We start from the raw sequence: 25,255 nt of genomic DNA, 5'->3' as shown, positions 1-25,255 counted from the left end.
TAAATAAAAACTAAAAAGATAACAGTATGTTCTGGGTGGTTTTACATAAATTAACTCCTTCAATATTCACACAGAAATGAGGCCCAGTATTGGTGCTAGAATCATCATTCAGATGAGAAAACAGGTTAGGGAGCGGGGCCCGGCCACACAGTGAGGACGAACCCTCTCTACTGGCAGGTGTGGGAGGGCGTTTTCACGGTTTTATGAGGCCAGCGGTGACCTCCCTCTTGTCTCCCTCATGTCACCCTGATGTCACAGCCCAAGGTTTGGCTCTGCAGCCTTGGGGGCAGAGAAAGAGCCACCCCCACTGCCAGCTGGGCCGGGGCAGGCGCCGGGGCAGGCCAGCTCAGCCTCCTTTAGTGGAGCCAAGCAGAGAAAGGCCCAGGAGCCTCCTGGCCAGCTCAAGGCCAGTGGACGCTGAGGGCAGGGGGCGAGGACACAGTGAGGGTGGCCAAGAGGCTGCCAAAAAGTGCCTGTGACCTGGTCATGGGACTGGGACAAGCCCGTCCCCAGGGTCCTGGAGGCGGATCTGGTGCCCACACCTCTGGGGCACCCGTGGTGGGGCAGGGGCGGCCTGCTCAGCGTGGAGAGGGGCAGGACGGCCTCGGCAGCTTCTCCTTCCCCTCCTCCCAGCAGGGCCTCGGCCGCCGCCCTTCCTCAAGTGTCCCCACGTCCACCCACAGCCACAGCCCCAGCCCGCCAGCGAGGCCTCTGAGAGGGAGGCGTCTCCAGGAACCTGCACGTTCACTGTGCATTACGAGAGCGGCACGCGCTCATCACGGAGCTTCATAGGAAAAGCGGCCTCTCCTGTGGGCCTTGCCCTGTTCACCGCCGTGTCCACACTGGGCGGGTGCTGAGGATCCCCTGTCTGGAGCGTGGACACCAGATGTGAAGCTGGCCATGTCCCCAGCCCCAGGCACCCCAGCAGGCCAAGCTGTAGCACAGGGACCTCCTCTGGGAAGCCAGGGCAGCCTCAGCCTTGGAGGCTCCCATTGTTCGGAGCCCAGCAAGACAGGGAGGAGCGGCGGATGTGGAGGGAAAGGGAACCCAGGCCGGCAGGCTTCCTGGAGCTGCTGCATCTGCCAGAGGGCTGGCCTCCCCGCCCCCACCCCACCGCCTGCCAGCCCTGGTGCTGAGCCACAGTTTAATGCCGTCTGTGGGACTCTGAATTTCCCAGAGAAGGCTCAAGCGCTGCCTGGAAACCCCCAAACCAGGTGGATGTGGGCAACATGGCCTTTCTGACCTCAGCTGTGCCTGCTCATGCAAAAGCTGAAGTTTTTTGTTTTTTTTTTTGAGATGGAGTCTCGCTCTGTCCCCCAGGCTGCAGTGCTGTGGCACAATCTCAGCTCACTGTAACCTCTGCCTCCTGGGTTCAAGCAATTCTTCTCCCTCCAAGCAATTCTCCTGCCTCAGTCTCCCAAGTAGCTGGGACTACAGGCGCCCGCCACGACGTCCGGCTAATTTTTGTATTTTTAGTAGAGATGGAGTTTCACCATGTTGGCCAGGATGGTCTCTATCTTCTGACCTCATGATCCGCCCGCCTCGGCCTCCCAAAGTGCTGGGATTACAGGCGTGAGCCACGCGCCCAGCCAAGGCTGAAGTTTTAGGAGGAATCTGTGATCACCGTGGACATTCGGATGGAGAATGTTTCTTGGCCTCGGGGGAGGGAGAGAGGAACAGGAGCTCAACCCCCTTTTCCTGCCCCCTGATGACGCCTCCTGACCCAGCGTGGGAGGGCCTCTCCAGAGGTGGCCACGTGGATGCTCCTCCAATGACCCGGACCAGGCACTCTACCTAAAAGGACAAACCCAGGCCTGGCTGTTTTCAGGGGCAGGGTCCCAGGGGCCACAGACACGGATGTCCTCCTCGGTGACCAGGGTGGCGCGGACAGGTGTCCAGGCAGCGAGGCTGGGCCAGCACAGGGGCCAGGACACCTCCTGCGAAGAAGCTGATCCAGAGCCTGAGTAGAGGAGCCCGCTGGGGAGGGCTGAGCTGGGGCCTCTTGTGGGGCTGGCCTTGTTGACAGAGCTGGACACTGACCACATAAGGGCAGGTGCCTAAAGCGGCACAGGAGGGATGGGGGGATGTGGCCATTCCAGGAAGCGCCAGCCTGTCCCAGAGAGCGCCGAGGCTGTGCCAGGGGGCGCCGAGGCTGTTCCGGGGAGCACTAGGCTGTTCCAGGGGGTGCTGTGTCTGCTCCAGGGGGTGCCGTGTCTGTTCTGGGAGGCCATGTCTGTTCCAGGGAGCACCAGGCTTTTCTGGGGAGCACTATGGCTGTTCCAGAGGGCACCGTGTCGGCTCCAGAGGGCACCAAGGCTGTTCCGGGGGCACCGAGGCTGTTTCAGGGGGTGCCATATCTGCTCCAGAGGGCATCAAGGCTGTTCCAGCGGGCGCGCCGTGTCTGTTCTGGGGAGGGCCATTAGTGTTCCAGGGGGCACTGAGGCTGTTCCAGGGACCCTGCTAGCTGGGGGTTGCACTTTGAAGACATCCCACTCTGCTTAGGTGGAGAAAAGGCTGTAGAAGTCCTTGGGTACCTGTGCAGGGAGAGTCAGCTCTGTGCTGAGGCAAAGCCAGGGTCCCATGCGCTCCCCGGCCCCGAGGGTGGTCTCCAGGGGCGGTAACAGGGCCTCATCCCACAGAGGTGCAGGCCCGGGGCCTGCAGATGGCCTCGGAGGAGGCGGTGGATGAACGGAAGGGTGAGGGGTCTGGGCCCGTCCCGAGGGACAGGTGCGTGGTCAGGGCCCCACAGGACAGCCAGGGTTGTGCCTGCTGAGGGGCCGCATCCACACCAACCCCCGCCCAGCTCAGAGGCGGCCCCTCCCCCAAGACGCGGTGACCTGAATATGTCAGGGAAGGCGACATGCCTGGAGGTGCCCTCAGCACCCACTGGGAACACAGGAGAGGAAGTCCCTGGAGTGGTCTGAGGCCCAAGGAGGCAGCTGCATGGGATAGGGAAACTGAGGCAGAGAGGCTCGGCTGCTGCCACGTGGGAGCGGGGCTTTCACAGGGGAGAGGGCCATGGCCCTGCCCCATGGAGGGGCTGCCAGGCAGGGCATGTGTAGGGTGGGCCTGGGCAGAGGCCAGGGGGCGGTGAGTTAAAAGGCAGTAAACCCACAACAAACGGGGGGTCCGCAGACCAGGGCGAGGTGGCCGGGCCAGGGCCTGACAGCGCTCACTGCTGTTTACAAGGACTGCAGGGTGAAGGACATGAAGGGGTCCCAGGCCCCCCTTCCCACCCCCTGCCCACAAAGACAGGACCCTGGACAGCTCCCATGGGGGCCAAGCCCCTCCCAGGAGGCTTCCCACCCCGGCCTGTCCCCGGCACAGAGAGCAGTCTGAGGCTCGGGCTGACACCCCAGGCACTAGGCAGCCTCCACTCCCTCCCAGCCTCCGTCTCCCAAACCCTGGCCCAGTCTTCAACTTGCAGGGTCTTGATTTGTAGGAACAGGAGGGAGGGAGGCTGCACCTCCCCTCGGGCTGTTTCTCTTCAGCGCTGAACCTGCCGGGGCAGCTGAGCTGAGCGGGGATGCAGCCTCCCTGGCTCTGCCCACAGGAGAAGGCGCCTCTCACCTCCCTGGTTCTGCCCACAGGGGAAGGCCCCTCTCACCTCCCTGGCTCTGCCCACAGGGGAAGGCGCCTCTCATTTCTCTTTTTTAACCTGAAAAAGCTGCTGGGAGAGCAGATGTTCTTCTTAACTCCAAGGGATGAAAAAAGGCTTAGTGTAAAAAACTAGGAACACTGAAGGCCACCACGGAACCGCCCGAGACCCAAGAGGCTGTGGGTTCCCTGAACCCTGGGAGGCAGCGCTGAGCACCCAAGGGGGTTTCGGGCCCTCTGCCTGGCACCCCGAGGGACAGAGGGGACCAGAGCTCCCACCTCTGCAACCAGCCCTGAGCGGCTACACGGTCCCCGCCACCTCCCCCGGATGCTGTCACAGGCCTGGCGCCAGGCCACCCACGCTGGGGCCCAAGGAGGCGGCCTGTCTTGAATGCCGAGGACAGCAAGGTCACAGTGGGGCCTCCGGACTCACAGGGTCCCAAGCTGTGGACACTGCAGAGAGGCCTGCAGCTAGGGGCCAGCGGCCTGGCCCTCGTCACTGAGTACAGAGTGGGCACCACCACCCCCCGTGCACCCCCACGCACCTCCCCCGACAGCCCCAGGGAGACTCGGCACCATCAGGCTCAGACTCACCCGTGCAGCGGCGCTCACCAGTGGCGGGGTCACCAGTGGGGTCTCCTGGGTCCATCCTCAGGGCCGGGCCGAGGACGCTGGCAGGCAGCTAGGAACGAGGATCTGCAGAAACAATCAGGTGGGGCCCCTGAATGAAGAGTCCCCTCCAACAGGCAGCCCGTGGAGCCCACGCCCGCAGCCCCTGGAGGTGGTGGAGGGACCTGGTGCCCGGGGCCCCCAGTCGCTGAGCACAGCGGGCAGCTCCACACTCCTCTCCCAGCTGGTGTGACGGCTGCCAAGTTTGGACCCTGCATCCAGTTCCCTGCCAAACCGCCCCAGCTTTCAGCAGGGAGGGCAGGGGATGGGAGGGCCCCGGGGGGCACGGTAGACAAACCCACACGGGCGGGCAGAGGGGCCTGTTCTTGAGGACAGCATGACTCCCCTTGCCATGGCCCCCTCAGGCTGTGTGTCCTGCCCCTGAGGGAGCCACATGGGAGAGAGGCGCTCTCCTCCACCTGCAGGACCAGGGACCTGGGAGCGACGCCCTCAAGGCCGACCCAGCACACGGCTCCGTTAGAATCTAGGTGGCTGCTGACAGCTGTCATCCCAGGCAGACCTCAGCCTCCCTCAGAGAGTTTTTTTTTCTTTTTTTTTTCTTTTTGAGACAGAGTCTCTCTGTGATGCCCAGGCTGGGGTACAGTGGGGCGATCTCGGTTCACTGCAACCTCTGCCTCCCGGGTTCAAGTGATTCTCCTGCCTCAGTCTCCCCAGTATCTGGATTACAGGCGTGCGCCATCATGCCCGGCTAATTTTTGTATTTTTAGTGGAGACAGGCTTTCACCATGTCGGTCAGGCTGGTTTCGAACTCCTGACCTCAGGTGATCCACCTGCCTCAGCCTCCTGAGGTGCTGGGACTACAGGTGTGAGACACTGCACTCGGCCCCTGGGAGTGTTTCTGATGCAAAACCCCTGTCTAGACTTACAAGGGTTACCCTTTTCCTTCAATCTGCTTACGCAAGGCTGCATAAAAAGGCTTTCTTCGGGTGCTGTGGCTCAAGTCTCGCTCTGTCTCCCAGGCTGGAGTTGCAGTGGCACGATCTCGGCTCACTGCAAGCTCTGCCTCCCGGGTTCAAGCCATTCTTCTGTCTCAGCCTCCTGGGTAGCTGGGACTACAGGTGCCCGCCACCTCGCCCGGCTAACTGCATAAAAAGGCTTTCTTTGGGTGCGGTGGCTCAAGCCTGTAATCCCAGCACTTTGGGAGGCCGAAACGGGTGCATCACGAAGTCAGGAGATTGAGACCATCCTGGCTAACACAGTGAAACCTCGTCTCTACTAAAAAAAAAAAATACAAAAAACTAGCCGGGTGTGGTGGTGGGTGCCTGTAGTCCCAGCTACTCGGGAGGCTGAGGCAGGAGAATGGCATAAACCCGGGAGGCTGAGCTTGCAGTGAGCTGAGATCCAGCCACTGCACTCCAGCCTGGGCAACAGAGTCAGACTCCGTCTCAAAAAAAAAAAAAAAAAGGCTTTCTTCGACTGTATAGCTTTAGTTTGAATCACCCCCAGCAGTTACACAAAGCTCAGCACGAGAACTCCGAATCCTAACACAGGCGTGCAGGAGAGAGTTGCGCGGCCCTCCCCCAGGCAGCCCTCACAGCGGCCATTCCCGGGAGACAGACATTCCCGGGGAGACCGACCTGTGTGTGTCTCAGTCACAGGCAGCACGGTCACGTCTTGGCCTTCAGTTTTACACATTACCGACCAGCTCAGCCCAGGCAGGGTGAGAATCTGTCTTACCTGCAGGCCAACACACAGCCCTAAACACACAACAACACAACCTCCTAAACAAAGTTACATGGACATTGTCTGTGGACTCAGGACTGACAGAGGCCGATCATAGCCACGTCAACACCATTCCCAGCCGTGTCACGTGGAAGGTTAGGATGGCTTTTCCTTTCTCACGCGGGCTGCTCCAGACTCTGCTCTGCCGTAGGGGAGGGACTGCTGCCCTCCCACTGCAAACGACGTAAACCCAGATGATGTATCTTAGGAAACCAGTTTACGGACAACAGGCAGTGTGAGGCTGCGTTTCCCGACAGCAGAGCCATGCCCAAGGCGGCCCCAGGACAGCTGCTCCCCACGCTGGAGCCTGGGCTGGGCACAGAGTCCCACCACGCCGAGGGGGCCGCTGGGGGCCACACACCGGCAGGAGGAGCTGCTGGGACAGCGAGTGTGGGGGCAGGAGGACCCCCAAACCTCCCAGGACCCATGGCCCCAAGGCTGAGAATACAGTGGAGATACCAGAGACCACATAGCACCTGACACACTGCAGTCCAGCCCAGCCCAGAGGAAGGACCACATCAAAACACAACCAGGACCAGAACAGCTACAGTTGAAGACCACGCTGAGAGGAAGGCCTGCTCCAGAGCCTCCCACCAGATCCAGACCAAACCCACGAAAGCCGGAGGACAGATCCAGACTAAACCCGCGAAAGCCGGAGGACAGATCCAGACGAGACCCGCGAAAGCCGGAGGACAGATCCAGACTAAACCCGCGAAAGCCAGAGGACAGATCCAGACTAAACCCGCGAAAGCCGGAGGACAGATCCAGACCAAACCTGCGAAAGCTGGAGGAGGACGGCCTCTGGGTGGGGGTCGAGTCCCACCCAGACCCAACTTAGGAGGGTTGAGAAAGGCCCTAGGCTCTCTGAAGAGCCCAGGACAAAATGTCAAGACACAACCCCACATTCAAGGGACTCAGCCAGAAGCTGAACAGACCACAGGAGCAAAACACAATGCTCTTCCGAGGACGATACCTCAATCCAGAGCTTCCACAATGGATAATTCACAAAACACAATGCTCTTCCGAGGACGATACCTCAATCCAGAGTTTCCACAATGGATAATTCACAAAACACAGTGCATAATAAAAATCACAAGACCGAAAAAGAAACAAGAAAATCCGACCCATAAACAAGCAGAAAAACACAAAAAACAGAGAACAGAAAGCAGCTTCGAGGGAGGCCTCAACGTTATTGGTGTTGGCAAAGACTTTAACACAACGATTGCAACTGTGTTCATGGAATGAACAGAAAACACGTTCAAAAAGTTCAAGGAGGCCAGGCGCAATTTGGGAGGCTGGGGCGGGAGGATCGCTTGAGCCCAGGAGTTTGAGACCATCCTACGCAACACGGTGAAACTCTACAAAAAAACTAAAGAGTAGCTGGGTGTGGTGGCTCATGCCTGTGGTTCCAGCTACTCAGGGAGCTGAGGCAGAAGAGTCGCTTGAGCCCCAGAGATCAAGGCTGCAGAGAGCCGAGATCACACCACTGCCTTCCAACCTGGGTGACAGAGTGAGACCCTGTCTCAAGAAAACCCCAAAAAACCACGAATAAAATTTTAAAAATATGGTTTTAATGAGTAAAAGGAGAGAGAGAAATGAAGATTATGTGAAACTACATAAAAGAACTAAATGGAAACTCTGCAATAAAAAGTGTAATCACTGAAATGTGTTTGACTCACTGACCGTGCTTGACAGCCGACAGATGGCAGATGAGTCGGTGAATCTGAAAACAGATCAAGAAGGACCAGATTGAAAGAACGAGGGGGAAATGAACTGTGGCTCCACGGCCCACAGCCAAGCGTCCTCCATTCCCCCGGTGAATGGCCCCCTCTGCAGCACCGCACACCTGGCTGTGCGGTTCACACGGTTCGTGGAGACAGCCATTCCCCAGCCTCTGCCTGCCTCCATCTGGACGGCTGCACTGAAGCCCTGCTCGCCCGGGACTCCCTTCCCTCTTGTCCCCTGTGCTCCCCGAAGTTCACTCCTAGTTCTACGGGAGCACATTTTCCAGGAGCATCTCAGGCAGAACCGCAAGGGAGGAGCACTGAGTAGCCCTTTGCTTGTCTGAGAATGTCCCCATGACCATGTGCACCCAACTCCCCAAGACACACAGGCAACCACATCCCCAAGACACACAGGCAACCACATCCCCATGACACACACGCAACCGTGTCCCCGACACACAACCACGTCCCCAAGACACACAGGCAACCATGTCCCCAAGATACACAGGCAACCACGTCCCCAAGACACACAACCACGTCCCCATGACACACAGGCAACCACGTCCCCAAGACACACACACAACCACGTCCCCGTGACACACATGCAACCGCGTCCCCAAGACACACAACCACGTCCCCGTGACACACAGGCAACCACGTCCCCAAGACACACAACCACGTCCCCAAGACACACAGGCAACCACGTCCCCAAGACACACACACAACCACGTCCCCGTGACACACATGCAACCGCGTCCCCAAGACACACAACCACGTCCCCGTGACACACAGGCAACCACGTCCCCAAGACACACAACCACGTCCCCAAGACACACAGGCAACCACGTCCCCAAGACACACACACAACCACGTCCCCGTGACACACATGCAACCGCGTCCCCAAGACACACAACCACGTCCCCGTGACACACAGGCAACCACGTCCCCAAGACACACAACCACGTCCCCAAGACACACAGGCAACCACGTCCCCAAGACACACACACAACCACGTCCCCGTGACACACACGCAACCGCGTCCCCAAGACACACAGGCAACCACGTCCCCAAGACACACACACAACCACGTCCCCGTGACACACAGGCAACCACATCCCCAAGACACACAGGCAACCACGTCCCCAAGACACACAGGCAACCACGTGCCTGTGACACACAGGCAACCACGTCCCCAAGATACACAGGCAACCGCGTCCCCAAGACACACAACCATGTCCCCATGACACACAGGCAACCACGTCCCCAAGACACACAGGCAACCATGTCCCCGTGACACACAAGCAACTGCGTCCCCAAGACACACAGGCAACATCTCTGTGACACAGGCACACAGATGTCCCCATGGCACACAGGCAACCATGTCCCTGTCACACACGCACACCGTCCCCGTGACACACGTGCAACAATATCCTCATAATACGTGCGCACCTACATCCCCATGACACACGTAGACTGTCCCTGTGACATGTGGGCACCGACATCCCTGTGACACACATGCATCTATGTCCCGTGACACACGCACACCGCAGCTCCACTGGAAGCCTGGCTATGTGTGGCTGTGAGGCAGGGGTCATTCTCCTGATGGTCATGGTAATGCCCCTCTGCTGTCTTCTAGCCTCAGGGGTTGCTGAGAAATCTGATGCCCCCTGACTCAAGTGCTAGCATCTTCTGGGGAGGCCCCGGGGCCATAGCCAGATCCCAGCAGGATGGACGTGGCATGGTCCCCTGGGGGCTCCATGGCTACCCTTTTGCATGTGGCTTCCCAATTGTGTCCTGCCCTCCACACCCTTGGTTCTGTCCTCGGGAACTCCTGCTGTTTAGAACTTACACTTCCTGGGACTAATTCTGTGTTCTCATCTTTCCTCCTCTGCCTTTTTGGGAGATTTCCTGAACTTTATTTTGCAACCCTCTCATTGAATGGCTCATTTCTGCTCTTAAAAATTTGATCCTATCCATGAGTTCTGGTTTTCTGACGCTTTTTCTGAGGGTCTCCTCTCTCATTCCTGGCTTCTCCTCCTACCCCCATTATTAGTTCATTTTCACGCTGCTGATAAAGACATACCTGAAAGTGTGAACAAAAAGAGGTTTAATTGGACTTATAGTTCCACATGGCTGGAGAGGCTTCAGAATCATGGTGGGAGGCAAAAGGCACTTCTTACATGGTGGTGGCAAGAGAAAATGAGGGCCAGGTACAGTGGCTCACTCCTGTAATGTCAACACTTTGGAAGGCTGAGGCGGGCAGATCACCTGAGGTCAGGAGTTCATGACCAGCCTGGCCAACATGGTGAAACCCTGTCTTCACTAAAAATACAAAAGCAGCCAGGCATGGTGGCTCACGCCTGTAATCCCAGCACTTTGGGAGGCCGAGGCGGGCAGATCACGAGGTCAGAAGATCGAGACCATCCTGACTAACACGGTGAAACTCCGTCTCTACTAAAAACACAAAGAATTAGCCAGGCGAGGTAGCAGGCTCCTGTAGTCCCAGCTACTCGGGAGGCTGAAGCAGGAGAATGGCAAGAACCCGGGAGACGGAGCTTGCAGTGAGCCAAGATCATGCCGCTGCGCTCCAGCCTAGGCCACAGAGCGAGACTCCGTCTCAAAAAAAAAAAAAACAAAAGTAGCCAGGCGTGGTGGCAGTGCCTCCCAGCTACTCCGGAGGCAGAGGCAGGAGAATCACTTGAACCCGGGAACAGGGGTTTGCAGTGAGCTGAGATTATGCCACTGCACTCCAGCCTGGGTGACAGAGCAGAACTCCATCTCAAAAAAACAGAGAAAGAAAATGAGGAAGAAGCAAAAGCGGAAACCCCTGATAAACCCATCAGATCTCATGAGACTTATTCACTATCACAAGAAAAGAAAGGGAAAAACTGGCCCCCATGATTCAATTCCCTCCCACTGGGTCCCTCCCACAAGGGGAATTCTGGGAGATACAATTCCAGTTGAGATTTGGGTGGGGACCTGGCCAAACTGTATCATTCCACTCCTGGCCCCTCCAAATCTCATGTCCTCACATTTCAAAACCAATCATGCCTTCCCAACAGTCCCATAAAGTCTCAACTTATTTCAGCATTAACCCAAAAGTCCACAGTCCAAAGTCTAATCTGAGACAAGGCAAGTCCCTTCCACCTATGAGCCTGTAAAATCAAAAGCAAGCTAGTTACTTCCCAGATACAATGCGGGTACAGGTATTCGGTGAATTCCGTTCTGGGCTGGGCGCGGTGGCTCATTCCTATAATTCCAGCACTTTGGGAGGCTGAGGCGGGCAGATCACCTGAGGTCGGGGGTTTGAGACCAGCTTTACCAACATGGAGAAACCCCATCTCTACTAAAAATACAAAATTAGCTAGGTGTGGTACATGCCTATAATCCCAGCTACTTGGGAGGCGGAGGCTTGAGAATTGCTTGAATCTGGGAGGCGGAGGTTGCAGTGAGCCGAGATTGCGCCATTGTACTCCAGCCTGGGCAACAAGAACGAAACTCCATCTCAAAAAAAAAAAAAACCCAAAAAAAAAACCCCCCAAAAAACTGTTCCAAATGGGAGAAATTGGACAAAACCAAGGGGTTACAGGGCCCAAGCAAGTCCGAAATCCAGCAGGGCAGTCAAATTTTAAAGCTCCAAATGATCTCCCTTGACTCCAGTTCTCGCATCCAGGTCATGCTGATGCAAGAGGTGGGTTTCCTTGGTCTTGGGCAGCTCTGCCCCTGTGGCTCTGCAGGGTACAGCCTCCCTCCCAGCTGCTTTCATGGGCTGGTGTTGAGTGTCTGCTGCTTTTCCAGGCACGCGGTGCAGACTGTCAGTGGATCTACCATTCTGGCATCTGGATGACAATGGCCCTCTTCTCACAGCTCCACTAGGCAGTGTCCCAGTAGGGACGCTGTGTGGGGGCTCCCACCCATTTCCCATTTTTTTAAGACGGTGTCTCGCTCTGTCGCCCAGGCTGGAGTGCAGTGGCGTGATCTCGGCTCACTGCAAGCTCTACGTCCCAGGTTCACACCATTCTCCTGCCTCAGCCTCCTGAGTAGCTGGGACTACAGGCGCCCGCCACCACGCCCAACTAAATTTTTTTGTATTTTTAGTAGAGAGGGGATTTCACCATGTTAGCCAGGATGGTCTTGATCTCCTGACCTTGTGATCTGCCTGCCTTGGCCTCCCAAAGTGCTGGGATTACAGGCGTTAGCCAGAACATCCAGCCCCCACCCATTTCCTTTCTGTACTCCCCTAGCAGAGGTTCTCCATGAGGGCCCCACCCCTGCAACAAACTTTTGCCTGGACATTTAGGCATTTCCATACATCTTCTGAAATCTAGGCAGAGGTTCCCAAACCTCAATTCCTGACTTCTGTGGACCCACTGGCTCAACACCACATGGAAGCTGCCAAGGTTTTGGGCTTCCACCCTCTGAAGCCACAGCCTGAGTTCTATGTTGGCCCCTTTCAGCCATGGCTGGAGTGGCTAGGACACAGGGTTCCAAGTCCCTAGACTGCACATAGCACAGAGACCCCGGGCCTGGCCCACAAAACCACTTTTTCCTCCTGGGCCTCCAGTCCTGTGATGGGAAAGGTTGTCATGAAAGTCTCTGACATGACCTGGAGACATTTTCCCCACGGTCTTGGGGATGAACATTAGCCTCCTTGCTACTTATGCAAATTTCTGCAGCTGGCTTGAATTTCTCCTCAAAAAATTGCTTATTCTTTTCTACTGCATCACCAGGTTGCACATTTTCTGAATTTTTACGCTGTTTCCCTTTTTAAACAGAATGCTTTTTTTGTTTTGTTTTTGAGATGGAGTCCTGCTCTATCACCAGGCTGGAATGCAATGGTGTGATCTCGGCTCACTGCACCCTCTGCCTCCCTGGTTCAAGTGATTCTCCTGCTTCAGCCTCCTGAGTAGCTGGGATTACAGGTGTGTGCCACCATGCCCGGCTAATTTTTGTATTTTTAGTAGAGACGTGGTTTCATCATATTGGTTAGGTTGGTCCTGAACTCCTGACCTCGTGATCCGTCCGCCTCAGCCTCCCAAAATGTTGGGATTACAGGTGACAGCCATTGCGCCCAGTCCCAGAATGCTTTTAACAGCATTCAAGTCACTTTTTGAATGCTTTGCTGCTTAGAAATTTCTTCCTCCAGATACCCTAAATCACATCTCTCTCAAGGTCAGAGTTCCATAAATCTCTAGGACAGGGACAAAATGCCGCTAGTCTAGTCTCTTTGCTAAAAGATAACAAGAGTCACCTTTGCTCCAGTTCCCAACAAGTTCCCTATCTCCCTCTGAGACCACGTCAGCCTGGACCTTATTGTTCATATCACTATCAGCATTTTTGTCAATGCCATTCAACAAGTCTCTAGGAGGTTCCAAACTTTCCCACATCTTGTCTTCTGACCCTCCAAACTGTTCCAACCTCTGCCTGTTACCCAGTTCCCAGTCACTTCCACATTTTTGGGTATCTTTTCAGCAATACTCCACTCTACTGGTACCAATGTACTGTATTAGCCTGTTTTCACGCCGCTGATAAAGACATACCTGAGATTGGGCATAAAAACAAGTTTAATTGAACTCACAGTTCCACATGGCTGGGGAGGCCTCAGAATCGTGGTGGAAAGCAAAAGGCACTTCTTACACGGTGGCGGCAAGAGAAAATGAGGAGAAACCAAAAGTGGAAACCACTGATAAACCCATCAGATCTCGTGAGTCTTATTCACTACCATGAGAATAGCATGGGAAAGACCAGCTCCCATGGTTCAATTACAGCCCCCTGGGTCCCTCCCACAACAGGTGGGAATTCTGGGAGATACAATTCAAGTTGAGATGTGGGTGAGGACACAGCCAAACCATATCACCCACCTCGGGAGACCCCGTGGCTCGGCTTGGCTCATTTCGTGCAGGGTCCCTGGCGCTGATCCCTCTCCTCTCCATGGCAGTGTGGGGACTGCGATGCGTATCTGAGAGTGAGGGGCTAGTCGTCTGCTTGGAAATGAGTTGGAGGCACCCCAGGAGTGGGACCCCACAGTGAGTGACCCAAGGGGCCCCGGAAGATGCAGACCTGACCGCGTCTTCCCCGGGACGGTCTGTCCAGGAAAAAGTCCTCCCAGCTGCACCTGCCAGCCACCAGGTTTGGGGGCACAGGCAGGGAGCTGCAGACCCCACTCCTCTGCAGCCCTCCCCACCCTCAGCCCAGCTGCAGCGGCACTCCGAACACCCTGGCCCGGGGTCTCCAAGGGTGAGGGCCGCAGGGTCTGGCAGCACCCCATGAAGGCTGCCCCAGGTCCCTGTTTCAGCCCTCCAAACCCCCGTACCCAGGGAACCTGGGCCTCCATTCCTGAGCCCCCCAGTTTTTGCCTCTCCCATTCTCTTTGCCCCTAAGGGATTTTGCCTTTTTAATTCTTTTGCTGTCACCTTAATTGGCCTTAGGGGAGATGGACCAGCAGGCCTGAGATCCAGGGTGTTAGGGCTCCTCCCAGCAGGGCGGACCCAGCCACACAGAGCCCACCGCCAGCCTCCAAGGGCTCCAGAAAGGGGGTCCCTGCCTTCTCAGAAGGCCCTCTCCACCATGCCCAGAACCGTGAATGCCCCGGCCTGGGCTTTTCACCAGGAAATGAAGGGAAAGACAGACCTGTGGGATGGAGGTGGGTCCCAGCGGGGGCAGTCACACCCCCATGCCATCTCTGCACAGACCCCGAAGGATGTGGAGTGCCCTCCAGGGCCGTACAAAGCACCACAGGGTGCGAGCGACAGGGACGTGTGTCCTCACTGTCCCGAGGCTGCAGCTCTGACACTGGGTGGGGAGGGTGGGCCCCACTCCCTGGGTCTCCTCCCTGGGTCCTCACGGGTACCCCCATGTGTGTCTGTGTCCTGATCTCCCCTTCTTATGGCGACACCAGTCCTACTGGATTAGGGCCTACCCCAACAACTTCATTTCACCTCTGCAAAGACCCCATCTCCAAATACAGTGACATGGGGCCTAGGGCTTCAACATGGCAATTGGAGGGAAACAACTCAGCCCACAGCATATCGCAGATCCTTCCCCCAACAGAGGCAGAGGCTCCCCACGCCAGCTCTCGGGGAAGGGTCTGGGCGCCCACGGGGACTCTGCACACTATTCTCTCCACCTCCATGAAAGAGGCGTGTCCGTCTCCCGGATGAGAAAACTGAGCTCAGCCAGGATCAAAGCAGGTCTCGTCCCAGTCTCCTCACTCTACCACTCTCCATTTTTATTTGCTTTTTATTGCCTTTTGGCTGCCTATAAAGGCAATTATTCATGTAATACAATATTTGGAAAACTACATTTGCAAATTCTGAAAAATCATGCAAAAACATCACTAAAAGCCAGCCGGGCACAGTGGCTCACGCCTGTAATCCTAGCACTTTGGGAAGCTGAGGCCGGAGGATCACCTGAGGTCAGGAGTTCGAGACCAGCCTAACCAACATGGAGAAACCCCATCTCTACTAAAAATACAAAATTAGCTGGGTGTGGTGGCATATGCCTGTAATGCCAGCTACTCGGGAGGCTGAGGCAGGAGAGTTGCTTGAACCCAGGAGGCAGAGGTTGCGAAGAGCCGGGATCACCCCCTTGCACTCCAGCCTGGGCAAAAAGGAGAAAACCCCCTTTGAAAAAAAAAAAAAAAAAAATCACTAAAAGCCACAGTCCCCTCCTGGCCACTCCTGTCTCCTCCTCGCTCCTGGTGCCACCTCATCTGTCTCAGCCTCTGCCTGTCCCCTCAGAGCTGTGGCCCAGCCCTCCCAGGTGCAGGGGAGGGGCCACACACTCTCCCACAGGTGATCCGGGTGCTGAGAGGGGACACAGTGCTGTCCCACAGGTGAGCCAGTGGCCATTTCCAAATTCCCAGGGCCTCTGTCAGCGGGTGTCCAAAGAGCCTGCTTGGGAGCCCTGCACATCCACATGTCCCACCCTTGGACCTCCAAACTGCACTGGGGGCCGGCACAGTGGGCTCTGACCCACAGGGATGCTGGGCTAGCACCCTTGGGGGAAGACAGTGGGCACCCGGGGCCTGAGCAGGGGGAAGAGCCCCAATCCCTGCTGCTTCCCCCCGGCTGCTCCCTGGGGACCCCTGGACCACAGTACCAATGGGGGCAGGGTGGGCCCCCCACACAGGTCCTGGACTCATGTACAACGTCCTCTCGCCTAGGCTCGTCCTGGTGTCCGTGGCCCAAGGATTTGCAGAGCTGCAGACGGAGCCCAGGGCGGCTGTCGCAGGCCACTCACCCATCCCCAGCATCCGCAGTTTCTCAGGCTCTCAACAATAAACTTTATGTCTCATGGTTCAAGAAATGCCAGGCTCTGGGCCGAGAGGCAGAAGGCTCAGGCACAGCTCCCACTTTTTAAGGCAGCAGAAGCCACCATTTCTCTCTATTGTTGGTTTCCTCCCTGGATCTTTTGCTGAAAGCACATTTGTTTTTCTTTTTCTTTTTTTTTTGAGACGGAGTCTCGCTCTGTCCCCCAGGCTGGAGTGCACTGGCGTGATCTCAGCTTACTGCAAGCTCTGCCTCCCGGGTTCCCGCCATTCCCCTGCCTCAGCCTCCCAAGTAGCTGGGACTACAGGCCCCACCACCACGCCCGGCTAATTTGTTTGTATTTTTATTAGAGATGGGGCTTCGCCGTGTCAGCCAGGATGGTCTTGATTTCCTGACCTTGTTATCCGCCCACCTTGGCCTCCCAAAGTGCTGGGATTACAGGCGTGAGCCACCGCATCCAGCCTGTTTTTCTTACATTACATTGAAGTAGATCAAGTTCCTGATAAATGTTAGATTTAGCCTGACTCAGCATGAGCCTGGCTTCTCCCGCCAGTCGGCACATGGGTGGGTACCAGGCACACAGTCTCCCCGCCCTGCCCACCATCTGCTGTCCTGGAGCCCTTGGTGGGACCCGCTGCCCACAGACACCTTGCCCATGCCCCAGTGCCAGGCAGAGGCCTCTGTGCTCTGAAGAGTGAATAAAACATGAAATTGGCCGGGCGCAGTGGTTCACGCCTGTAATCCCAGCCTTGTGGGAGGCCGAGGCAGAAGGAGCACTCGAGCTCAGGAGTTTGAGGCCAGTCTGGGCAACATAGTGAGACCCCATCTCTATGAAAAAACAAAATCAGGCCGGGCACGGTGGCTCACGCCTGTAATCTCAGCACTTTGGGAGGCTGAGGCAGGCGGATCACAAGGTCAGGAGATCGAGAGCATCCTGGCTAACATAGTGAAACCCCGTCTCTACTAAAAATACAAAAAAATTAGCCGGGCGTGGTGGCGGACGCCTGTAGTCCTAGCTACTAGGGAGGCTGAGGCAGGAGAATGGCGTGAACCTGGGAGGCGGGGCTTGCAGTGAGCCGAGATTGTGCCACTGCACTCCAGCCTGGTGACAGAGCAAGACTCCGTCTCAAAAAAAAAAAAAAAAAAAAAAAAAAATCAGCTGGGTGTGTTGACATGCACCTGTAATCCCAGCTACTCGGGAGGCTGAGGTGGGAGGATCACTTGGGCCCAGGAGGTCAAGGCTGCAGTGACCCAAGATTGGGCCACTGCATTCTAGCCTGGGTGACGGAGCAAGACCCTGTTTCCAAAAAAAAGAAGAAGAAAAGAAAGAAAGAAGAAAGGAAAGGAAAGGAAAAAAAAAGAAAAGAAAAAAGGAAAAGAAAAGAAAAAGGAAAAGAAAAGAAGGAAAAGTGAGGCACTGCACAGAAGCAGGGTGGCTGGCAGCAAGTTATCTGGAGCAGAGGGCCGGTGCTGAGTGCAGCGAGGGCGGGGTGAGCCTCGTGAAACCCCCATTGCACAGGGAGGCCCTGCCGGGAGGCCACTCCACCTCTGTTTGTCTTGTCCCAAACAGCAGGGGCCACGGCTGCTCCTGGACAACACTCCTGCCCCTTGCGTGCCCCATGGCCGTCCGGAGTGTGGACTTGGCTTCCGGCACCAACGCACCCCTCGACCCCCAGACGGCGGCGGCATCAGCGGCGCTGATGGTGTTTGATGAGCAAATGAATAAAGGCAGCAGGTCCCCCACCACCACCTCCACTCCCACGGGCACTCCCAGCGGCTCCTGGAAATTTCCCTGGGTTCTCAGTACTCCCCCAGCCATAGGCTCAGTGGGCGTTAGACCCTCTCCCCGACCCTCCTCTGGGGCGTCTGTACCCCGACCCCCACCCCAGGCCGCTCCTCAGCCCCCACCCCTCCCTGCCAGGAGTACAGCCCGGCCCCTCTGCAGGCTGGGGACTGCCTTGCGGGCTGCGGGGACCCAACAGGGCAGCCCCAGCCAGGCCGTCAGGCTCCGAGAGAAGTGCGGGGCCAACACTGCCTCCCAGCGTCCCGGGGACCTGTGCGGCACCCGGAGTCGTGGAGGCCAGAACGCTGGGCAGCAGACCCGGCCGTTCACAGACGCACCGGAGCGGGCGGGCGGGGGCGGCAGCCTGCGGAGGGGCCAGTCCCGGCCACCCCACGCGGACTGCCGCGCGTCCGGGCCGGTCTCTGGGCCCCTCTGCTGGTGGAACCCGGCAGCGCCTCCTCCCTCTCAGCCGCGTCTGTCCCAGGCGCCTGCAGTCCAAGCGCCTCCCCGACCTGCACGCCCAGGCTGGGTCTCCGTTCCCACCCAGGCCAGCGCTGCAGGCAGAGCCCAGCCCGGCGGCCGCGGCGAGCATGGGGAGGCCCCTCCACCTCTGTTGGTCTGCGCTGAACACCGCAGAGGTGGCTGCTCCCCCGAGAAGCCCGCACACCGGTCCAGGCCCCCGAGGGGCCATCTGCCCCCAGCTCACCGCAGGCCCTTTCCTGGGGGCCCCTGTGCCGTGCAAACGGCAGGTCTGGCCGCTCTGGGGCTCTGTCCTGCCAGCCCCACAACCCAGAACCCAGCGTCCCCACCCCATCTCCCGGCATCCCTTGGCTAAGGGAGGGTGACTGGCGGCCCGCAGGCCCTTAGAGGGTCCCCCACAGGCGAGGATGGAGACGCAGCTCCAGACCCCGGAGTGCGGCTCCCCAGACACACCCACGTCCGTCCACCATCCAAGCATAAACCCCAACGCAGCGGCTCCTGGCCTGGCTCTGAGGACGGCACAGTTGGAGTGGGAGAAGCGCCCAGTGCTTCCGTCACTGGAGCCCACAGGTCCACGGGAATTCAAGATCCTGGATGCGTTGGCCGGACCCAAGGACACACGCAAGGGGCGGGAGGCGGGAGGGGCACAGCAAAGGGTGTAGGGCATGGCTGGAGGGGCTTTCCCCTTGGGCAGTATGGACACCCCAGACCCCGCAGAGCCCAAGCGCGCAGCCTCAGGCCTCCAGGGGTTTTCCAGCCTCACGCTTCTGGGGGTCTCCCAGCCTCACACCTCCAAGGGTCTCCCTGGCCCAACCTCCTTGCAGTGTCTCCAGAAAGCTCTGAAGCCCAGCCCCTTCTCCTCGTGTTTGGCTGAGCTGGTGGGTGTTTTACTAAAACTCAACAGTGTCTCTTCCTCTCAGGGCCTGGATGTGCCTCCTCCAACACTCGCCTGGCCCTGCACGTGCTCCAAAGCTCCCAAGGGACTTTTAAAAGGGGTGGGGGGAGTCGGGCGAGGTGGCTCACGCCTCTAATCCCAGCACTTTGGGAGGCTGAGGTGGGCAGATCACAAGGTCAGGAGATTTGAGACCATCCTGGCTAACATGGTGAAACCCCGTCTCTACTAAAAATACAAAAAAAATTTGCCAGGAGTGTTGGCGAGTGCCTGTGGTCCCAGCTACTGGGGAGGCTGAGGCAGGAGAACGGTGTGAATCCGGGAGGCAGAGCTTGCAGTGAGCCGAGATGGAGCCATTGCACTCCAGGCTGGGCGACAGAGCGAGACTCCGTCTTAAAAAAAAAAAAAAAAAAAAAAAAAAGGGCTTTGGGGGAAGACGGCAGCCCCTGCTGCCCTCACACCTCCCCCCAGCTGCTCAGCAAGGCCTTCCAGGGACATCCCCAGCTGCTCAGCAAGGCCTTCCAGGGACATCCAGCACAGCTGAACTGGCCCCTCAGACCAATGGTAACCCCAAATCTGAGACTGGGGGCCTTTTATCTGCAGTTCCTTGAGTGGCTTATGAGTTCCCAGGTCCTCTTTAAAAAGGCAGAGCCTCAAGCCAGTTGGAATGGACAGGCCCACCGTGTACGGGGAAGCCAGGCCAGCGGGAACAGGCACAGCACCCCGCGTGGCTTGTCTCTCACCATCAGGCTGGGTCAGCCCCTCTCCACAGGAGTCTGCAGGGCTGCTGTTGTCCCTGAGCTCAGGATGAACCTGTACAAGGCCCTGACGGCACTCCCTTTGCTGATCAGCCTGGGAAGGGGGCAGCTGGCCCTGTCCCTTCTGTGGGAGGGCAGCTGCTATAATTTAAAGTCTGTCCCTCTGAAACACGCTGGACTCCATCACCATGCTACCGCATTTCCAGGTGGGGCCTTGGGACGTGCCTGGGGGGTGAGGATCCTGCCCGTGGATTCCTGGGGTATCACGGGACTGGAACTGGTGGCTCTATAAGAAGAGGAAGAGAGGCCTCAGGCCTGAGGCCTGAGCCCGCATGCCGAGCCCTCACCATGGCTGCCCCGAGCTGCCTCAGGACCCTTTGGAGTCCCACCAGCATGAATACCTCCTCATTCAGAGTCCCGCCAGCATGAACGCCTCCTCGGATGCTCCCCTCGCCCTTAGACTTAGCCTCCAGAGCTGTAAGAAATAAATTCCTTTTCTTTATAAATTACCCAGTTTGGCCGGGCACTGTGGCTCATGCCTGTAATCCCAGCACTTTGGGAGGCAAAGACAGGTGGATCACGAGGTCAGGAGATCAAGACCATCCTGGCTAACACGGTGAAACCCCGTCTCTACTAAAAATACAAAAAATTAGCTGGGCGTGGTAGCGGGCGCCTGTAGTCCCAGCTACTCGGGAGGCTGAGGCGGGAGAATGGCGTAAACCCGGGAGGCGGAGCTTGCAGTGAGCCGAGATCGAGCCTGGGCGACAGAGCAAGACTCCATCTCCAAAAAAAAAAAAAAAAAAAAAAAAATACCCAGTTTTAGATATTCTGTTTCAAGTAACAGAAAACTGGCCCGGCGTGGTGGCTCACATCTCTGATCCCACCACTTTGGGAGGCCTTGGCAGGTGGATCGCTTGAGTCCAGCCTGGGCAACATAGTGAGACCCTGTTTCTATGAAAGAAATAGGTATGTATCCAGGCATGGTGGTGCGTGGTGTGGAGGGTGCACGGCCTGTAGGAAGGGCGTGTGATGGGTAGGGAGGGAGCTGTGTCTACAAACCCTGGACCTAAAAATGACCAAGTGGAGATACAGGCTGACATGACTAAGAACGGAAACAGCTGGCAAGGATTCAGTTCACATTCCCCTACTGCACACTTTCTGTAACTGGTCTCGTTTCAGGGTGAAAACGCCTGTCTGGATCCCTCAGCATCTTTCTCGGAACACGGTGCCGGGTCCCAAGCCCACGCCAGGACAAACGGGGCTCCCTGGGTCCCTGATGGGGCAACGCCACTCACCAGTTTTGCAGCTTCCACTTAAAATTAACAACTGGGCCGGGCGCGGTGGCTCACGCCTGTAATCCCAGCACTTTGGGAGGCCGAGACGGGTGGATCACGAGGTCAGGAGATCGAGACCATCCTGGCTAACACAGTGAAACCCCGTCTCTACTAAAAAAATACAAGAAACTAGCCGGGCGTGGTGGCGGGCGCCTGTAGTCCCAGCTACTGGGAGGCTGAGGCAGGAGAATGGCGTAAATCCGGGAGGCGGAGCTTGCAGTGAGCTGAGATCCGGCCACTGCACTCCAGCCTGGGCGACAGAGCGAGACTCCCCCTCAAAAAAAAAAAAAAAAAAAAATTAACAACTGATGGCCTGGCACAGTGGATCACGCCTATAATCCCAGCACTTTGGGAGGCCAAGGTAAGCGGATCACAAGGACAGGAGTTCGAGACCAGCCTCGCCAACATGGTGAAATCCCGTCTCTACTAAAAATACAAAAAATTAGCCGGGTGTGGTAGCCAGCGCCTGTAATCCCAGCTCCTCGGGAGGTTAAGGCAGAATGGCGTGAACCCCGGGCGGCGGAGGTTGCAGTGAGCTGAGACCACGACTCTTATCCTAGCACTGTGGGAGCCTGAGGCGGGCAGATCATTTGAGGCCAGGAGTTTGAAACCAGCCTGGCCAACATAGTGAAACTCCGTCTCTACTAAAAATACAAAAATTAGCCAAGCATGGTGGTGGGTGCCTGTAATCCCAGCTACTTGGCAGGGTGAGGCAAGAGAATCACTTGAACCTGCGAGGCGGAGGTTGCAGTGGGCTGAGATTGCACCACTGCATTCCAGCCTGGGCGACAAAGTGAAACTCTGTCTCAAAAAAAAAAAAAAAAAAAAAAATTAACAACCAACTCTCTTAAGTGTCTTCATTTCTTCTGAAAGGTGCTAACTCAAGCCAAATTGTTGCCATGAGTCCTGTGACCACAGAACGCTGGGCTCCGAGAACCCCAGAGGCTCTTGTTCCCCTGCCCCACGACCCACACCCAGGGAGGCGGTACAGCTGGGCCCCCACCCACATGGGGCAGAACTGCACAAGGGAGGTCCCCGGGGGCGGCCTGGCATGGAGGAGGTGACCCACGGGGGACATGCCTGACTCACTGTGGAGGCGACGCTGCTGAGGGCGGGGGCAGGGCGAGGGCTGTGTCCTTTCCCACAGAGCCTGGCAGACCCCCAGGGCTTGAGTGGGGTACAGGAGTCTGCAGATGACTGTGCCCGGAGCCCCAGCCCCCACCCTCAGTGCAGGTTCGGTCATTGGCTGTGGCTGCCCTGTGCGTTGAGCAGGTGGCCAGTGGGCATAGGCTGGCACCTCCAGGGCCCCTGGACCACCACAGAACCTGTAGCAGATTCCAGCTGAAGCCCTGAGGCCAGCCCCTCGGGTGGGGAATCCCAGGCCCTGGCCTGACACATGGCCCCCGGGGGAGTCTCAGGCCTCGCTGTGAGACGGAGTCGATGATGCAGGCGTGGGAGTGGCACGCACACTCAGGAAGGCTCGTATTCACCCCAAACCCAGCTGAGCCCAGGACGCCCCCTTCCCAGAGAAGGAAACCAGCTAAGGCACAGCTGCCCCTGAGCCCTGGGCACAGGGCTTGCTCTGGAGATGGGCTCCGAGGCGGGGTGGGTGGCAGCCCCACTCCTCGGTTTCCTGGGAGGCCCGGCCTGGATGCCGCAGCCTCCCAGGGAGCCTCTGCAGGAAGGTGGGACCAGCGGGACCAACAGGACGTGCAGGGGCCCCTCCCTTGAAGCTTTGCCCTCAAGTAGGACCCAAAGCTCCCTCAAATGACCCCCGAACAGACAGACCTCGAAGGACCCCACAAGAAGCCAGGTTACTGGCGGAGGGTGAGAAGTGGCCATGGTGGGCCGATGGCAGCCGTCAGTCTCTCCGTCGGTGCCATAGCGCCACCCACCCCAGGACCTGGAAAAGGAGCGGCAGGCGGGGGCGGGGACGGGGGGAGTGGAAGGGGAGGCGGAGGGCTTCCTGTGGCCCAGGCGCACAATGGTGTTTTCTGCACACCGCAGTGAGTCACCCAAGACGGACTGGAAGCCGGGCCACCCTGCATTCTTGTCCGGGCGCCAGGTCACGCTTCCTCTGCGGTTTTTCTGTGGTGTTCCCCTGAGGACCGGCGGGCCCTCCAGGTGGGCCTCGTGCCGCCAGCAGGCGTGGCCAGGAGGGTGGGAGGCGGACAGAGAGTGGGCTGTGTGCCCCCAGGTCTCCCTGGCAACCCGGCGGGGGGCTCCCAGGCTCCCCCACCCCCACAGAGCCGGCCTTACTGCCCCCTTCTGAGAGCGCTGACCACCCTCACCCGTCCTTGAGGGTCCTGCAGCTGCCGCCCTGAGGATGCGGCAAGGACAGGGGGCGGGAGGCCGGCCTGAGACCCGGAGCGAGTGGGCGGGCAACACCAGCTTCAGAGCCCCCAGAAGCTGTCATCCCCCAAGGGAGGCCTTCGAGGCCTGTCCCCTCCCCACCTCATATTGTCTGACACAGCAGCCACAGCTGAAAGTGCAAAACATGTGATTAAAGACAGTGTCAATATGTCTGTGACAGCTTTTTATATCGACTGCATGTGGAAATGGCAATATTTTGGGTATACTGGAGTTAAATAAAATATATTATAAAAATAAATTCACTTGTTTCTCTTTTTTTTTTTTTTTGAGACAGAGTCTTGCTCTGTCGCCCAGGCTGGAGTGCAGTGGCCGGATCTCAGCTCTCTGCAAGCTCCGCCTCCCGGGTTTGCGCCATTCTCCTGCCTCAGCCTCCCGAGTAGCTGGACTACAGGCGCCCTCCACCTCGCCCGGCTAGTTTTTTGTATTTTTTAGTAGAGACGGGGTTTCACCGTGTCAGCCAGGATGCTCTCGATCTCCTGACCTCGTGATCCGCCCGTCTCGGCCTCCCAAAGTGCTGGGATTACAGGCTTGAGCCACCGCGCCCGGCCTGTTTCTCATTTTTTAAACGTGCCTACAAGAAAACTTAAAAGCCTCCTCGTCATAAAGCTCCAGGTGCCCACCGGGGCCCTTCTAGGAGAAGCAAACAGGCCTGCGGCCACCACTCCCCAATGTCAGGGGAAACCAGAAAACCTTCCACATGGGACAGGGTGGATACCCCGGAGCCCCCCGGGAGCAGCCCCCAGAAGCACGAGGGCCCAGCAGGATGAGCTGATGCTGGCAAGATGACGATGCACAGCCGGGGCCCCTCGGGAGGGAGGCTCAGGCCTCCTCAGTGAACAGCAGCCTTGACTCACACACTGTGTCCACCAGCTTCAAAGGGAATTCCATGTGTTTACCATCTCAGTGACCATTTTTATTTAATTTTTTTGAGACAGGGTCTCACTGTTGCCCAGGCTGGAGTGCAGTGGAGTGATCACGGCTCATGGCAGCCTCAACCTCCCGGGCTCAAACGATCCTCCCACCTCAGCCTTCTGAGTAGCTGGGACCACTGCAGTACACACTGCACCCGGATAATTTTGGGGGGGTATTTTCTGTAGAGATGGGGTCTCACTATGTTGCCCAGATTGGTCTCAAACTCCTGAGCTTGGTGATCCTCCTGCCTCGACCTCCCTAAGTGCTGGGATTACAGGTGTGAGCCACCACACCCAGCCTCAGTGACTGTTTGACAACTTTGAGATATAATTCATACACCATAAAATTTACCCTAAAGTTACAACTCAGTGTTTTTAACATATTCACAGACATGAGTCACTATCACTACTATCCAACTCCAGATTTTTTTTTTTTTTTCAGGCGGAGTCTCACTCTGTCACCCAGGCTGGAGTGCAGTGGCACAATCTCGGCTCACTACAAGCTCCATCTCCCGGGTTCCCGCCATTCTCCTGTCTCAGCCTCCCAAGTAGCTGGGACTACAGGCACCTGCCACCGTGTCCAGCTAATTTTTTGTATTTTTAGTAGAGACGGGGTTTCACTGTGTTAGCCAGGATGATCTCGATCTCCTGACCTTGCGATCCACCTGCCTCGGCCTCCCAAAGTGCTGGGATTACAGACGTGAGCCACCGAGCCTGGCTT

At 57.4% G+C, this 25,255-nt stretch overlaps 1 protein-coding gene across 2 annotated transcripts in view; it reads right to left on the bottom strand.

Moving 5' to 3' along the window:
* The window catches only part of EXD3 (exonuclease 3'-5' domain containing 3), a 119,498-nt gene that overhangs the window by 83,709 nt on the left and 10,534 nt on the right, over positions 1–25,255 (bottom strand). For both annotated transcript variants that reach the window (XM_025359663.1, XM_025359664.1), the window contains exon 2: positions 4,192–4,293. In XM_025359663.1, coding sequence (XP_025215448.1) covers positions 4,192–4,246 — 55 coding nt within the window. In that variant the 5' untranslated portion in view covers positions 4,247–4,293. The remainder of the gene's footprint in view (positions 1–4,191; positions 4,294–25,255) is intronic.

Source organism: Theropithecus gelada, chromosome 15 (assembly GCF_003255815.1).
Source record: "Theropithecus gelada isolate Dixy chromosome 15, Tgel_1.0, whole genome shotgun sequence".
NCBI lineage: Eukaryota > Metazoa > Chordata > Mammalia > Primates > Cercopithecidae > Theropithecus > Theropithecus gelada.
This window is presented reverse-complemented; position numbering and strand designations above follow the sequence as displayed.